Source organism: Hemicordylus capensis, chromosome 5 (assembly GCF_027244095.1).
Source record: "Hemicordylus capensis ecotype Gifberg chromosome 5, rHemCap1.1.pri, whole genome shotgun sequence".
Lineage (NCBI taxonomy): Eukaryota > Metazoa > Chordata > Lepidosauria > Squamata > Cordylidae > Hemicordylus > Hemicordylus capensis.
The window spans coordinates 18,680,421-18,698,175 of NC_069661.1; the positions used below are offsets into that span (position 1 = coordinate 18,680,421).

The 17,755-nt window shown below is 43.7% G+C and overlaps 1 protein-coding gene across 1 annotated transcript; it reads right to left on the minus strand.

Moving 5' to 3' along the window:
• Window positions 1–751: 751 nt before the first annotated feature.
• On the minus strand, window positions 752–16,222 carry LOC128327994 (placenta-specific gene 8 protein-like). Its single transcript, XM_053257488.1, has 4 exons — window positions 16,117–16,222; window positions 10,974–11,098; window positions 2,276–2,384; window positions 752–860 (listed from the first exon to the last, which is right to left on the minus strand). Exons 1-3 carry the CDS (start codon window positions 16,220–16,222, stop codon window positions 2,280–2,282), a joined length of 336 nt encoding a protein of 111 aa, XP_053113463.1. The 3' UTR covers window positions 752–860; window positions 2,276–2,279.
• Between the last annotated feature and the right edge of the window lie 1,533 nt (window positions 16,223–17,755).

Genomic DNA, 17,755 nt, shown 5'->3' on the forward strand with positions numbered 1-17,755 from the left:
AAATGCAAACCAGGGCAGACACTGCTTAGCAAAGGGGACAATTCATGCTTGCTACCACAAGACAGTCACCTTAAGTGGTGCAGCGGGGAAATGCTTGACTACCAAACAGGAGGTTGCTGGTTCAAATCCCCGCTGGTACTATATCGGGCAGCAGTGATATAGGAAGATGCTGAAAGGCATCATCTCATACTATGTGGGAGGAGGCAATGGCAAATTGGCTTGATGGCACACGTTACCTTTACCACAAGACCGGCTCAATCTCTTGGATACTCTAAGCGCACAAAAGTAGGAAGTCGAGAAGGAATGGCCAGAAATATTTGTTTTACTTAGACAGGAATTAAACATTAAGCACACGGCACCAATAATTCAAGCAAAATTATCTAAGAAGTGTGCAGTTGCCTTTTATTAATTTCTAAAAACATTTCCAGTAACAAAATGACATATTCACGAAAAAAGGCAGTGTATGTGTTTTTCCCCAGGGGCGTTTTTCACACAGTGCTTTTTGCTCACAACTTCTCCGGAATGGAGGGTCTTTGTTCATTTCACATATCAGTCAGATTTATTTCAAAGTCCCTGTGAGCTATCAGGGAGCACTTCACACACAATTTGGGTGTTTCTTTGCATGTTAGTGTAGATCAATTTATATCTAGGGTTAAAATATCCACTTTTTGTGCCAGTCTTTTTGGGGCCACTTCAAACTCACAGTAAAGCCTGCTGTGTGAAAAACGCCCAGGTACAAAAATGTCCAGTAGATGAGCTCCATATATCACTCAAAGCAATGACTGGCTTGATTATGAAGGATGATGATGCATATATGCACAAGAAGCTCCAGGATATACGACTGTGTAATGCCAGCAGATCTGGAAGAAAGAGAAGAGAAAGCATTCTCAGTAGTTTCTTGGACAATTGTCCCATGTGTTGTGCTGTATGCTGCTTTGTGGGCCTCTGCAGCAGAAAAGTGGGATATTTAAAGGGTCAGTCCACCTGTTAGGTGAACTAGGCAGTCTAGGGTGCCCAGCAAGAAGGGGCGCCAACAGCCCAGGATGTGGGTTGTCCCCATGGACAGAAGTGAGGCAGCGAGTGGGTGCTCCCCATCCTGGCCACCTGCTCACTCTCCTTGCAGGCCACTGCTCCTCCTGCAGCACATTATACCACGTCGCCGCATGACGTGGCAATTTCATCACAATGCACCGTGGTGGGCCATTATAGGTAGGAACAGCACAGAGAATGGGTGGGTGACGGGGCCTGCCCATTAGCCCTCCTTGCTGTGGAAGGCTGCCACCCCTGCCGCTGGCCTGCTACAGCATGTTATGATGTCACTGCCTTGTGTGGCTACGCCATCATAATAAGCCTTGACAGGCTGGCGGCAGGGAGCAGTGGCCTGTCGCGGTGAGGAGAGCTAGTAGGCAGGTGGACAAGCGATGCAGACTGCTCCCTGTCCGATTCACATACACGTGGAACCGAAGGAGGACTTACATACACTGGCGATGCCTTGCAGCTCGCGACTAACTCAGATGGACACTTACCTTCTTATGGCTGTCTTGACCTGCATGTATATATGTACGTATGTATGTAACCTCCTGCCTCGAGAACGTGATCTATAACATATCTGCATGCTAAACGAACCATGCCAGCACAGCAGCTGACCACGCCAGGAACTTCTGCTGACAACACCCCTGGAGGACCCCCTGGACCTGGAGAAGACCCTCCACCGTCAAGGACCCACGCCACGCCCAGAGGCTGCAATTGGCAGAAGAAGATTGGCACGGCCCTGCCGGCCACAAGTAAGGTGAGGCTGGGATCTGTCCCTCCCTTGGACCTTTTGGACATTCCTCTCACTGAACTCTTTTAACCGGACTCTACCCAAACCTGTAGGAACTTGCGTACAGTGCTATATGCTCTCTACCATTGCAACCACACATTTGTTAGTACACGGCCGTGTTTTATCGGGAAATTCTATTCACTGTTGCTTTTGTAAACCATATGTTAAACATTCTCTAATAAAAGTCAATCTGCTCTAAAGGGCTTTGTCATTGATTATAATCAACAGGACCATTGTACCTTTATTTATTTATTTATTACATTTTATATCCCGCTCTTCCTCCAAGGAGCCCAGAGCGGTGTACTACATACTTAAGTTTCTCCTCACAACAACCCTGTGAAGTAGGTTAGGCTGAAAGAGAAGTGACTGGCCCAGAATCACCCAGCAAGTACCATGGCTGAATGGGGATTTGAACTCGGGTCCCCATCATTAATCCCTGCAGACAAAACACACCTTCCTAGAATATTCCCATGGCTTTCCTTTTATTGATGTCTCTTTTGAGCTGGCAAAGGGAACAGTGAGGGCAGCACCCGGTAGCGAAGAAGTCCCCTAGGAGGGATCCCTGTGGAAGAGAAAAACAGCACTGACAACTTGACAAGTTTGTTTCAGAAGAGAATATTAGGAACATAGGGGGCTGCCTCCTACTGAGTCAGACTCTTGGTCCATCTAGCTCAGTATTGTCTACACTGACTGGCAGAAACTCCCGAAGGCTTCAGGGCAAGAGTCTCTCCCAGGATCACCTGGAGATCTCAGGGATTGAACCTGAGACCTTCTCCATATAAGCAAATGCTCTACCATTGAGCTATGCAGGGCTGTCCTTGGAGACCCCTGGTGGGCTGCGGGGCCCGGGGCAAATCAGCCAGAGCAGGGCCTCCTTCCAGTTGATTCTAATGGGAGTAAAAAGAGCGGGGCCTGGTGTGGTCACCCTGCTTGCCATGCCCTAAGGAAAGCCCCGGAGCTATGGTCCAAACCCCTAAGAGGGAAATCTTAGAACAGACAGTACTTGCATGTAGCCACCCATCCAAATGCAAACCAGAACAGGCCCTGCTTCGCAACAGGGACAATTCATGCTTGCTTCCGCAAGACCAATTCTCCCTCTGTACAGGGCAGATCAGACCGTTTACTACTCAGGACATGAAAACCAAAGAAGGAATGGTGTTGCTTTCATAGTCAGGAAGGATATAGCAATGACAGTACTTGGGTACAATGTGGTCAGTGACCGACTAATATCAATTAGATTTCATGGACAACCCTTTAACATGACAGTTCTTCAAGTCTATGCCTCAACAACTGATGCAGAAGAAGAGGAAGATGATGAGTTTTATGCTTAAGTTCAATCTGAAATTGGCAGAACATGCAAGCAAGATGTGATGCTGGTGGTTGGAGACTGGGATGCCAAAGTTGGAAAAGGTAAGGAGGAAAACACAGTCAGCCTATATGGCCTAGGAAACAGAAACGAAGCAGGAAAACGACTTATTCGTTTCTGCCAAGCCAATGATCTCTTCATTGCTAACACATTCTTCAAACAACCAAAGTGGCGCCTATACACATGGACTTCACCAGATCGAGTACACAGAAATCAAATTGATTACATTACTGTTGCAACGAGGTGGAACAGCTCAGTTATAACAGCAAAGACATGGCCGGGGGCCAATTGTGGAACAGATCACGAACTGCTCATGTGCAAGTTCCAAGTCAAGCTAAAGTGGAAAAACAAAGCTATCCAGCTTCCACGATATGATCTTGAGAATGTACCCTCCATTTTCAAGAATATCAGGAACCGCTTTGAAGTTCTGAACCTCATTGATAGGGAACCAGAGGAACTGTGGAATGAAATCAAAGAAGTTTTTAGAGATGAATGTGGAAAGAGACTGCCAAAGACCAAGAAACAGAAGAAAGCAAAATGGATGTCAGAACAGATGGTGGAAATTGCCCAGAAGAGGAGAGAAGCCAAAGTCAAGAAAGATAAAGACCTCAGGAAGGAACTTAATAGGGAATTTCAGTCAGAAAATTTTCTGACTGGAACTTAATAGGGAAAGGCCTCAGGAAGGAACTTAATAGGGAATCCCTGCTAACTGGGCAAAGAGGCACCTTTTACCATGGTGATTCTCTTTATTTAGCAGGGGGAGAATAACTGGCCCTATCCACCCCCAGCACAGTACTTCCAGTGACTGTTGCTGGTGTCTATCTTATGTTTCTTTTTAGAATGTGAGCCCTTTGGGGACAGGGTTCCATCTTATTTGTTTGTTATTTCTCTGTGTAAACTGCCCTGAGCCATTTTTGGAAGAACAGTATAGAAATTGAATTATTATTATTATTATTATTATTATTATTATTATTATTTTAAGAAAGCTGTTAGAAGAGACAAGGAGCAGTACTACAATGACATCTGTAAAGACTTTGAGGATGGAAATAGACACAGAAAAACAAGGAAAGTTTTCCAAAAGATCTCTGAACTCAGAGGGAGGTTCCAACCTCAAATTGGTATGTTAAGGGATGCCAAAGGACAGACAGTAACTGACTCAGAGAAGATCAAACTGAGATGGAAGGAGTATATTGAAAATCTGTACAGCAGGGACATCAACATCCAAGATACTCTAGAAGATATTCCCTACTTGCAAGAACCTCTAGTACAGGAAGATGAAGTTAGATCAGCAGTCCAGTCATTACCAAGTCAGAAGGCTCCATGAATGGATGGAATAGCTACAGAAATATGGCAGGCAACAGAAGAAGAATCAGTCAAGGTCCTAACCAAACTATGCCAGCAAATTTGGAGAACAACACAGTGGCCAATGGATTGGAAGAGGTCAGTCTACTTACCTATACCAAAGAAAAGAGACTTAAAAGATTGCGCAAACCATTGCACAATATCCTTAATATCACATGCTAGCAAAATAATGCTCAGGATCATCCAATGCATATTAGAGCCCTATGTGGAAAGGGAAATGCCTGATGTTTAAGCTGGTTTCAGAAAAGGCCAAGGAAAAAGAGACATCATTGCTGATGCACGCTGGATAACTGAGAAAGCCAAAGAATACCAGAAAGAAGTCAATATGTGCTTTATTGACTACACAAAAGCCTTCGATTGCGTCAACCATGTCAAGTTGTGGAACATCCTTAGGAAAACGGGCATCCCAGAACATCTTATTGTTCTCATAAGGAATGTATACACAGGGCAGGAAGCCACAGTCCAGACAGAACATGATGAAACAGACTGGTTCCAGATCAGCAAAGGAGTAAGACAAGGCTGTATACTTTCTCTCTCTTTATTCAATTTATATGCTGAACATATACTGAGAGAAGCTGGATTGGAAGAAGATGAACGTGGTTTTAAAGTTGTTGGTTTGCTTTTTACATTTATAAACCGCCCCATCCATAGGCTCTGGGCAGTGAATAACAACTTGGTTGGAGCAAGTTGGAGGAAGAAACAAGTTGGAGGAAGAAATATCAATAACCTGAGCTACGCTGATGACACCACCCTGATAGCTGAGAATGTGGATGATCTGCAAGCTCTAGTAATGAAAGTCAAGGAGCACAGTGAAAAAATGGGACTACAATCAAATGTAAAGAAGACTAAACTAATGAGAACCAGCCTCAGATGTGGACATTGAAGTGGTGGGTAGCTTCTGCCTTTTAGGCTAGACCGTCAATAGTAAAGGATCCAGCAGTCAAGAAATACCCTGCAGACTAGCACTTGGTAGGGTTGCAATGAAGGCCTTGGAAAGGATATATAGATGCCGTGACATGTCTACATCTACAAAGATTAGAATCGTTCGGACAATGGTTTTCCCCGTGACACTCTATGGATGTGAAAGCTGGACTTTGAAGTAGCAAGATAGAAAAAGCATTGACGCTTTTGAACTTTGGTGCTGGAGAAGACATTTGAAGATACCATGAACAGCCAGGAAAACAAACCAATGGATCCTAGAACAAATCAATGCAGAATTTTCACTCGGCACAAATGACCAGGCACAAACTATCATACTTTGGACACATTATGCGAAGACTCAGCTCCCTTAAGAAGTTCACAATGCTGGGGAAAGTTGAAGGAAAGAGAAGAAGAGGGTGACCAGCAGCAAGGAGGATGGACTCGATTATAACAGCAATGGATGCACCATGGAGAGACCTTAAAGGCCAAGTTGAAGACAGATCATACTGGAGAGAATCTATCTAGGTGGTCGCTAAGAATCGACACTGACTTGATGGCACTTAATCAATCAATCAATCAATCATTCAATCAAACCACTTTGGGAAATTTTGTTGAAAAGCGGTATATAAATATTTATAGTATTTGGAATTTTATATGCAACATGAGCACATCCTGCTTAGCAAAGGGGGAAAGTCATGCTTGCTACCACAAGATCAGCTTTCCTCAATAGACCAGCTCTCCTCTTTTGTTGGACCACTGGAAATTCTGCTGAGGCATCTCTCATCCACTCCCGGGGATTTCACCATACACTGCCGACACATTTAAAAGCTCTGGAATGGTCGCTCAGATGAGTGACTCTTCCTCTCTTCTCATAGGAACATAGGAAGCTGCCATATACTAAGTCTGTCCATTGGTCTATCTAGCTCAGTAGTGTCTACCCAGACTGGTAGTGGCTCCTCCAAGGTTGCAGGCAGGAATCTCTCTCAGCCCTATCTTGGAGATGCCAGGGAGGGAACTTGGAACCTTCTGCTTTTCCCAGAGCGGCTCCATTCCCTAAGGGGAATATCTTATAGTGCTCACACATCAAATCTCCCATTCACATGCAACCAGGGTGGACCCTGCTTAGCTAAGGGGACAAGTCATGCCTGCTACCACAAGACCAGCTCTCCTCTTCTCCCTCCCTCTCTTTTTAATGAAGCAAAGTGTTTTCCTTCCAAGAAGGTCATTTGGCTGCTGACTGTTGGCCTGTCACTGCTATGATTATTAAGCCCTTTTATTGTTCCATTATATCAAGGCTTTTTAAAGTTTTCTGCCATTGTAAGGCACACTCAGCTCATGAAAGGCAGCATAACATTAACATAAACACAAGTCATGGGCTGGAACCTTGTTTCTCTTTTCTAAAAGGGAGATTCAGTATTTCATGTTGCACTTGTAGGGCGGCAAACCCAATCTGGACCTGAACCCAAAAACAATTTGGAGAGGGTTGTTCTTCAACCAGCTTGAATCTTAAGTCTCTCATGTGCTTTGAATTCAAACCAGAAATGAATCTCAAGCACATGGTGACCAGCTTCATATAAATGGTCTAATTTTCAGCAGCTCAGGATGTCCTTTGAAGGGTGGTAAGAAAGCCTCCGTCCCCTCTAAGCGCAGTGGGGCAGGCAAAAGAAGAGATAGCTGTTTCCATTCATTACATGTGCAGAGGATGAATGCGCCTGAAAACGAAAGCTGGAGAATATTCAGCACAGCTCTAGTAAAGGTGAATAGCAAGAAACGAAACCTGTTTACCCAGAAACAGCAAACATGATTTACAATGGTAGCTAGCCTAAGATGATGAATGGGTTTCTTAATGTAATGCTGATTACATTATGTTCTTTCAAATTGGTTTCTAAAACTCCCCACTTAACCCTTTATGTAGCATACCATTAAAGTGAAGTAAAGTGTGCCATCGAGTCGGTGTCGACTCCTGGTGACCACAGAGCCCTGTGGTTGTCTTTGGTAGAATACAGGAGGGGTTTACCATTGCCATCTCCTGCGCAATATGAGATGATGCCTTTAATTATATTATTATTTCTTGTTTACACAGTCAGACAGGTGTTATTGACTGGTTTGTTTTATCCAGCGAGTCCTTCCCAAGGACCTGGGATGGCTGGATTTTATTGTCAATTGTTATAGATATCGTCGCAGAATATAGGCTGTTCCCAGTAAAGCTGCTTTTTGTAATTGGCTGATGGTGATTTCTGTGGCCCCTATGGTGTTGAGGTGCTCTTCAAGGTCTTTTGGGACTGCACCCAGGGCGCCAGTTACCTCTGGGATTATTTCGGTCTTTTTCTGCCACAGCCTTTCAATTTCAATTTGTAGGTCTTTGTATTTGGTGATTTTTTTCTATTTCTTTTTCTTCTATTCTGCTATCCCCTGGTATTGCTATGTCGATTATTTTAACTTGTTTTTCTTTCTTCTCGACTACAGTTATATCTGGTGTATTGTGTGGCAGATGGTTGTCTGTTTGTAGTCGGAAGTCCCATAATATTTTTACATCTTCATTTTCTACCACTTTTTCAATTTTATGGTCCCACCAATGTTTGGCTACAGTTAGCTTGTATTTTTTTGCAGATGTTCCAGTGTATCATCCCTGCTACCTTGTCATGCCTTTGTTTGTAGTCAGTCTGTGCGATCTTTTTACAACAGTTGATTAGGTGGTCCACTGTTTCATCTGCTTCTTTATAAAGGCGGCACTTGCTGTTTGTTGTGGATTTTTCAACTTTGGCTCTTATTGCATTTGTTCTTAGTGCCTGTTCTTGCACAGCCAGTATTAAACCCTCTGTTTCTTTCTTCAAGTAACCATTCTTAAGCCATTGCCAGGTCTTGGTGATGTCTGATTTTCCACTTATATTGTGCAAATATTGACCATGCAGGGGCTTATTTTTCAATTTTTCTGCTCGGTTCTTGACTTGTTCTTTCTTGTAGGCCTGCTTTGTTTCATTGGTGTTGAATAGTTTTGCGTTATTGACCATTTGAAGTGCATCTTCTTCACTGTCCTTGATATATTCTTCAAGGCCTCTTTTCTCCTCCTCTACTGTTTGATGAACTTGCAGCATTCCTCTTCCACCTGAGCTGCGAGGGAGGTATAGCCTATCGACATCACTGCGGGGGTGCAGAGCATGATTGATGGTCATGATTTTCCTGGTCTTACGATCTAGCGTCTCTAGCTCTGCCTGGGTCCAGTCTATTATTCCTGCAGTGTATCTGATAACAGGTATAGCCCAGGTGTTTATGGCTTGTATGGTGTTCCTGCCATTGAGTTTGGTCCTGAGGATTTTTCTAACTCTCCTGATGTATTCACTTCCCATTTTTCTTTTAACTTCAGTGTGTGCGATGTTATCAGCCTGGAGAATGCCCAAGTATTTGTAAAGTTCTTTCTCTTCCAGGTTCTTGATGTTGCTTCCATTGGGCAGTTCTATTCCTTCTGTTTTTCTTATTTTCCCTCTGTTCATTATTAATGCAGCACACTTGTCTAGTCCAAACTCCATTGCTATATCGCTACTGAATATACGGACAGGGTTTAGCAGTGATTCGATTTCTGACTGGGACTTTCCATACAACTTCAGATCGTCCATGTACAGCAGATGGTTGATTTTACTGGATGTTTGAGATGTTTGGTATCCGAGGCCTGTTTTGTTTAGTATTTGTGAAAGTGGGGTCATGGCGATTACAAACAACAGAGGGGATAGTGAGTCCCCTTGGAAAATGCCTCTTCTAATGCTAACCTGTCCAAGTGTCTTGCCATTGATTGTTAACTGTGTACTCCACATGCTCATTGCTTTTTTAAATAAATATCTGAATGTTTTTGCTGACACCAGTTGTTTCTAAACATTTTAGTATCCATGTGTGAGGCAATGAATCGAAGGCTTTCTTGTAGTCAATCCATGCAACACTTAGATTTGTTTTTCTTCTCTTGCAGTTTTTAAAAATCATTTTGTCAATCAGCAGCTGGTCTTTTGTGCCTCTGGTGTTCGGGCAATTTCCTTTCTGTTCAACTGGAAGCTGTTTGTTAGTTAATAAGTGTTGCATCACTTCATCTGCTATTATTCCAGTTAATAATTTAAACATGGTTGGCAGGCAGGTTATCGGTCTATAATTACTTGGAACTGCACCTTTTGCTGGGTCTTTCATGATGAGATGATTATTATTATTATGAGATGATGATGATGATGATGATGATGATGATGAATTCGATTTCTATACCGCCCTTCCAAAAATGGCTCAGGGCGGTTTACAAAGAGAAATAAAACAAATAAGATGGCTCCCTGTCCCCAAAGGGCTCACATTCTAAAAAGAAACATAAGACACACACCAGCAATAGTCACTGGAAGTACTGTGCTGGGGGTGGATAGGGCCAGTTACTCTCCCCCTGCTAAATAAAGAGAATCATCACGGAAAAAGGTGCCTCTTTGCCCAGTTAGCAGGGGTTAAGCATCTTCCTTTAAGCATCTTCCTATATCGCTGCTTCCTGATATGGGTGTTTTCCAGTGGGGATTCGAATCAGTAACCTCTGGCTTGCTATTCAAGTCATTTCCCTGCTGTGCCATTAGGTGTTAGGTGGCACACCAACAGGATAAGCCAAATTCATACTGTGTTCCTCAGTGGCGTAACTACCTCCCATCGGAGGTGCACCTGGGTAATTTTGGAGCCTGGACCTAAAGGCTTTTGGAGCCCCCTCCCCCCACACAAATTAAGCATCATAATGCTCCATAATGCTGGCTGGTAGGTGGGGTGAGCAAGACAGACAGGGTGAGCACGCTGGGTGGACAAGAGGCAAGGCAAGGGAACAGCAAGCAAGCGGGGTGGAGGTGAATAGCAGGGCCTGCTTGGGTGTAGCCCTAACGGTCCACTTTCTTTGGACATGGTCACGCAATGGTAGCCCCACTCTTGGCGTTCCTATAATGCTTGCCAAAATAGATTTTCAGAATGACCTCTGTTTAGGTGAAATCTGTTTCCATTTCTCTCTCTCGCCATAGCAGGAGGCTGATACTTTACAAAACTCCACAAATACCTATCTTTTCAAGGAGGATAGTATGCATATTGGAATAACTCAGTCATACCACCTTCAACACTGACAAAATTATCATTTGGCTTTAGTCCAAGACAGTGACAGGGCCTATTCACACTATAGACTTAAATTTACACTGTACACAATACACTCTCATTCCACTCCCAGGGAATCCTGGGAACTGTAGTTTTCTGAGGGGGGCTAGAGATCTAAGGGAATACTTAGCACCCTAGCCAAACTACAGTTTCCAGAACCCTTTGGGTATAAAAGCAATATGCCGTACAGTGTAGAACTATGTGCAAAGCTGAATATGAGCTATCCTAGACCAGCTTTTAATGGTGAGAGCAGATGAGCTTTGGAGTTACACAAGGCCTTTCGCAGATATGCATTTTCTATACAAGCACTCAAGATTCAAGCAACAAGAGAGGATAGTCAAGGTGAGATGATCCACTTACCGAGATCCCATATTTTGTTCGGTAGAGAGACCTCATTGCCATGGTTGGGCCACAGAGGATGCATTCCTCCATGTCTGAGGCAACCTGGCATCCCAAACACAGGGTGCAGAACAAGCCACAGAGACCTAGACAGAACCAGAGCAGGGCATGAAAAGCCTCCATTGGGAGTCACTTGTCAGAGTGTAACAACAACAACAACAACAATTCAATTTCTATACCACCCTTCCAAAAATGGCTCAGGGCAGAGTGTAGAGTTAAGACAAGACAAAGTCTGCTCCAACTTGAGTATTAGGTGCTAGTGCAGTGTGTGTGCACAACAAAGGAAGCAGTGCAGTTGCTGTATTCCAGAATTTATATTTATATTTATATACCGCCCTTTGTCCTAAGGCCCCAGGGCAGGGGTGTATCTAGGGTAGGGCAGGCAGGGAACGTGCCCCGGGCGCCACTTGAAGGGGGGCGCCATTTTGTAAAATTATTATTTTTTAAATGGCTGTGAAAAACAAAATGGCCACCGTGCATGCTCAAATTGCCTCTGTGAGGCCCTAGGTCATGCCAGGCTTTACAGAGGCCATTTGAGCATGCACGGTGGCCATTTTGTTTTCAGTCGCCTTTTTTCTTTTAAAAAAGATTATTTTTAAAAACGGCCACTGCACATGCTCAAATGGTCCCTGTGAGGCCCTAGAGGCCAGCAGGGTGAGGGGGAACCTTTGCAAACCCCCCAGCCTTTAGGAAGCCCCCCAAAGGGGCTATGGGTAAAAATAATAATAATAAAAATATAATATAAGACACTGTACACATATCCAGATTGGCACTATGTACAGAGAATCAGGGCTTGTGAATACTGAGCTGAAGCTTATGAGCTAGGGTTATATTCATTTGCTCTTACTTTGCTTCTTGTGATAAGTGAGTTAAATGTGATGTCTTGCTAATATGGCTATTAATGGTGAGTTTGTCTTTGAATCAGTGTGAAATCCTTAATATTAAGGCCCACTGGGAGTTTCTTGCTCTCTTTCTCTCATTTTAACTGTCTTTCTGAAAGAGTAGAATATATTCCAAGCAGTGACACAGATTACTCTGCATATCCTTTAATTATTTACAGAGTATCTGGGAAAAGTCAAATTCTCCATTTATTTTTAAAACTTATGTAATGGTGATGCTACAATGCATAGTAGAGAATTAGACAGGCACTTCTGTTTAGTTTCCCAAGTACACCTCCACATAGTATTTGGATATTTCATGAGCCCCCGCATACTGAAATTTGTAGTTTTCCAGCATTTTTTGGTCTGGCTAAGTCCACTGCTAAATAGTTTTTGAAATATTAAAAGATTAACGAGCTTGACTTGTATTTTTCAGCTGATATTATGGTAAAGTTATCTGAAAGATGGGTGTCAGATGCTTGGACAGGGGGCGCAATTTCAGTGTTTGCCCTAGGCGCTATTTTCCCTAGATACGTCTCTGCCCCAGGGCAGTTAGCGACAAGATAACAGAATAAAATTCAATAAAACATAAAAACAATAAAATTAATTTTTTTAAAAAACAACAACAACAACCTATAACCAGAACAAAACATAGCTAAACATTTTAAAAGAGCAGGGATAGCTCATTGGCCAAAAACCTGAATAAGAAGGACAGTCTTTGCTCTCCTCTTGAAGAGCTGGGAGAGAAGGAGCCAAGCGGGTTTCATCCGTTGGTGAGTTCCACGGAATAAAGCAGCACAGGCATTTGCCCAAGGGAAGGCAATTTTATCTGATTTTCCCTTCCCTCTGAAGCACTCTTTACCATCCAAAAATATGTCCCTGAGGACTGTGTGACCCTCAGGGACATATTTTCAGGTGGTAGAGAGCACTTCAGAGGGAAAGAGCAATCAGCAAAAACAGTCCCCGCCACACATGTGAGCCTGCACGACTTTCCTCTGGAATGCAGCAGCTGCACGTGTGCTTCCTTTCTTGCATGCATGTTACATTAGACTGGATGTCAGCCATTATTATTATTAAAAATATTTATCACTTTTCAACAACAAAAATGTTCACAATGTGGTTTACAGTGTTGGGAATTCTCTCTGGTAAGCGATACCCTTCTATTACAGCAGAGTGCACAGAGGCAAAACACAGCGGAGTCTGCCTAGGCATGCATGTATGCTGAGAGTAAAAGAAATTTGAGGCGAGTTCTTAGTTTCAAATCAATATAAAGAGTCTTTATTAGTGAACTCCATTCTAGATAGTAAAGTGGAGAGATAGGATCTCTAATCTAGCTAGCTAGCTGGATGCAGAGGGATGGTTTCTGCATCTCTGCACACATGGTTTAGGGAGAGAAGAGCGTGGGTGTTGCAAGGGATAAGAAAGGAAAGAGGAAGTGGCAGGAAGGAAGGAAGTTCCTGAGAGTAGCAATCTACATATCAAAGAGATAGTGTCAGAACAGTAGAGAAGGGATGACCAATGTTTTGACCCCTCTAGCCCTCTGACTCACTAATCTGTCCCCCTCTGTCATTGAGACATGAGACCGTGCAGAGTCCTTCACTTCCAACATACAGAACAGAAGGAAGGAGAGGATGGTTCCCTGTCCCCAAGTCTGTAGCTAGGGGAGAGCGGGCTCATGTTCACCCCACTCCCCGGTGGCCCCCTCCTGTGTGCCAGCCACACCCCTGCATGTGATGTCACTTACTGGGGGTGTGGCCAGCAACTGGAAGGGAGCCCTCCAGAGCTCATCTCCCAGGTGGCTTTGTTACTGGCTGAGTGGCTGGGTGTTTTATTTGTTTTATCTGGTGGCCTCATTTCCCAGCCGGCTTCATTGTCTGCTGGGGTAGTCTTTCCCTCTCAAGAACACCCAGCTGACAATGAAGCCAGCTGGGAAATGGGGCCACCAGAGCTTGTGGGGAGGAGTGAGGGGCAAGCCAGGTGGCCCCCAGGACCAGGTCAGCTTGGGTTCTTTGAACCAGTCTGCCCAGTTATAGCTCTGCCCCCGCCTGTCCAAAAATGACTCACAATTTAGATTTTGACCCCTTTGGGTACAGCGGGCCATCTTACTTACTTATTTTTTATTTTTCTGTGTAAACCACTTTGGAAACCTTCATTGAAAAGCAGCATATAAGTAGTAGCAGTTTGCAAGACTGGGCAGATTGCACAAGTGAGTTGCACATTTAGTGCACACATGACTTCCCACCAGTCCAGAGAACTGCACAAACATAGACACGGCTCTAGACTACAACTCGCATCATCTCCAGCCACAATGGCCAGAGCTCCCCAGACTAAAAACATCTGGGGACCCAAGGTTGGGAAAAGCTGAACTACTTGAATGCAAGCAACATCTGGTGAAGGAAGAACTGGGGCTTTAGAGCTATGACTGGTGGCTTGGATTTGTTTATAACAGAATACAGCAACTGTATGCTGAGGACACAGCCACTCCCACCCAATGAGACCTTCCCTTCCATTAGTAAACATGCAGCATGTAGAGCACAAAGGCAAGTTATTTCTGTTATTAAATGCACCTGGACTGGAAAGGCATGAGGTCCAACACTAACTCAGCATTTGCACAAGGCTATGCCAACTAGGGATGTACACAAATCAATTTTTCTGATTCGATTTGTGCCCAAAACAAATCACCCCTGATTTGTTTTGTATCCAAATTTACCCCCTCCAAATAATCCCAGATTAGATTTGTATTTGTTTTGATTCGATTCAGATTTTGACTGATTCAGACCACTTAACAATGTCCTAGGAGCACCAAATTTGGAAGGTGGGTAGGTCCCCATGGGTGCTACCTACCACCCATCTTTCAAGGCATTGAGACATTTGGTTGATTTTTAATGATTTTTGTTTTAGGTTTTACTGGTTTTGAACATTTCCACCATAGGAAACAATAGGAATTTGAAGTTGCCATATCCTAACCCTTAAATGGATTCCCAGCTTTCATTAAAAAAATAAAATAAAAAAGCTAAGCACTAGCCCTTTTAGAAGTGGAGTTATGGAGCAAACTGTGCAGTCGTTATTTTACATATGTTTGGACTATTTGGTGTATAATAACTTTTCCTCATAAGGAATCCCTATGAGGTTTCATTGCACCCCTTCGTTTCTTCTGTTATTTTGACTGTCACTGGACAATGTCAACTGTCAACTGCCATATGCCAACTACACCCACTCCCTACCACCTGCAAGGCAGTGGGGTACTCATTTTAATGTTTAGGAATATTGAAATGTTCAGATTCTTTGGTGTCTAATAACTTTTCCTCATAATGAATCCCTATGAGGATTCATTATATGCCTCTGTTTCTTCTGTTCATTTTGACTATTATTGGGCAGTGCCAAGTGCCAACTGCCATGTGTCAACTACAACCCCCCCCGCCACACACACACACTTTGATACTTTATTTTTTAAGGTATTTTTGAAGTGTTTAGACTCTGTGATGTCTTCATTACACACCTTCATTTCATCTGTTCATTTTGACCCCGCTGCTTTTCAGGTGGGGGTGGGGAATTAGTGACATCCCATGTTCCAGCTGCCCTGCAACCCACAAGCCACTGGGTACTCAGTTTAGATTTGAGGAATTATTGAGGTGTTTAGACTCTTTGGTGTGTAATGAATCCTCGTAGGGATTTATTATTAGGAAAGTTTATTAGACACTATAGAGCCTAAAAACTTGAAAAAAATCCTAGAACATAAACTGAGTAGTACCCCACTGCCTTGCAGGTGGGAGTGGGGTTTAGTTGGCACATGGCAGTTGACAGCTGGCACTGTCGAAAAGACAGTCAAGAATAGAAGAAATGAAGGTGTGTAATGGATCCTCATAGTGATTCATTGAGGGGAAGTTATTATACACCAAAGGAATCCAAATACTTGAAAAATAGTCACCACACATTTTGCTCCATAACACCACTTCTACAAGGGCTACAGCTTAGCTTTTTTTAAAATAAAAGGTGGGAATCTAGGGAAATTAATAGGAATGATCCGAATCTCAAATCGATTTGAATCGAATCAGGCATGATTCGATTTGTACCCAAATCTAGCCAATGGATCACAGGGGTGATTTGTTTTGTCTCTAAATCACCCGAATCAGCTAGCTTGGGTACAAATCGATCTGTACCCAAATCAATTTGCACATCCCTAATGCCAACCTCGCCCAAGATAAAATATTTGCATGGCCACTCACAGACTCCGCAGTCATCATAGCAGTCAAGTAAGTCTGTCTGCCACTGGCCACTGCCTTGCTGGACAATCACGACCCCTGGCTGACTCATCACAGGTTGGGTGCTCATTTTCAGGGCCACTGCTTAATACTGAAGCAGAAGAGAGGGAGGAAAAGAGCATTGGTCAAACAGAACATAAGTGAACAAATGGTAATCTGAGATTATAGCACAGCAAAAGGAATGTTTCCCTGGTCCCTGTCCACACACTGTATGTCAGCAGACCTGGGGCTGCTGTGACTGATTCTGAACTTGAAGAGATATCAAGCAACCAGCTCTGGCTCAGATGAGTGTACATGGGGAGCTGCTTTATACTGAGTCAGACAGTGGTCCATCTAACTCAGTACTGTCTACACAGACTGGCAGCAACCTCTCAAAGGGTGCAGGCAGGAGCCTCTCTCAGCCCTATCTTGGAGATGCTGCCAGGGAGGGAACTTGGAACCTTCTGCATGCAAGCAGGTAGATGCTCTTCCCCATTCAAATGCAAACCAAGGTGGACCCTGCTTAACAAAGGGGACAATTCATGTTTGCTACCACAAGCCAAGAGGAGAGCTGGTCTTGTGGTAGCAAGTATTACTTGTCCCCTTAGCTATGCAGGGTCCGCCATTGTTGCATTTGAATGGGAGACTACATGTGAGCACAGCAAGATATTCCCCTGAGGGGATGAAGCCTCTCTGGGGAAAGCATCTAGGTTCCAAGTTCCCTCCCTGGAAGTATCTCCAAGATAGAGCTGAGAGAGATTCCTGCCTGCAACTTTGGAGAAGCCGCTGCCAGTCTGTGTAGATTCGGTATATGACAGCTTCCTACGCTCCTAAGCCCAGCTCTCTTCTGTAATTGTATGATAGCTGCATTTGCCTCATTCACACATTACATTTTAAGGTGTGACCATAAAGAATGCCAGTCAACACCAATAACCACTTCATTCTCTTCTTTCCTTATGGACATGAGAATTCCAGCATCCTCATGGGAGCCTCCATTAATACAAGACATTCCCCATTCAGTTGAATCGAAAAAGAGGATCCATTATCTCATTCCAGTAAGATTACCAGCTTACAAGCAGCAGTCCTGGCTTTAGCAGTACTCTGTTACCACGATATGTAGCAGATGCAACTAGCCCTGACATGGAGCTCTCATGGTGAGAAAAGCCTCACTTGCTTAGTTTTTGTGCATCAAACTGTCATGAAAAGCTGTTGAAGGTGGCAACAGTGGAGTCCCCAAGACCTCTCAAAGAGCTACAATTCCCAGGGTTCTACCACTGCTAACAGTGGTGCTCAAGTACGCTCATGACAAATTAAATTTTTAGCAGAGAAAGGCCTTATTCACACAGTCATTTGAATCTAGATTTAATGTGAGTTACCAACATTGATGTGATTGTGTGAACCCATGCCAAGGTGGTTTATGACCTGAGATGCCCACTTTGGCATGGGTTCACCCAATCACGTCAGTGTTGGTAACTCACATTAAACCTAGATTCAGATGATTGTTTGAGCAAGGCCAATATCAAAATGGACATTTCTGTATGAAGAATGGAGGGGAAAGTGATATGAAAGAAGTCCTTGGGGGACTAAGACACTGATACCAAACATGTTTGGGTATTTTTTACTT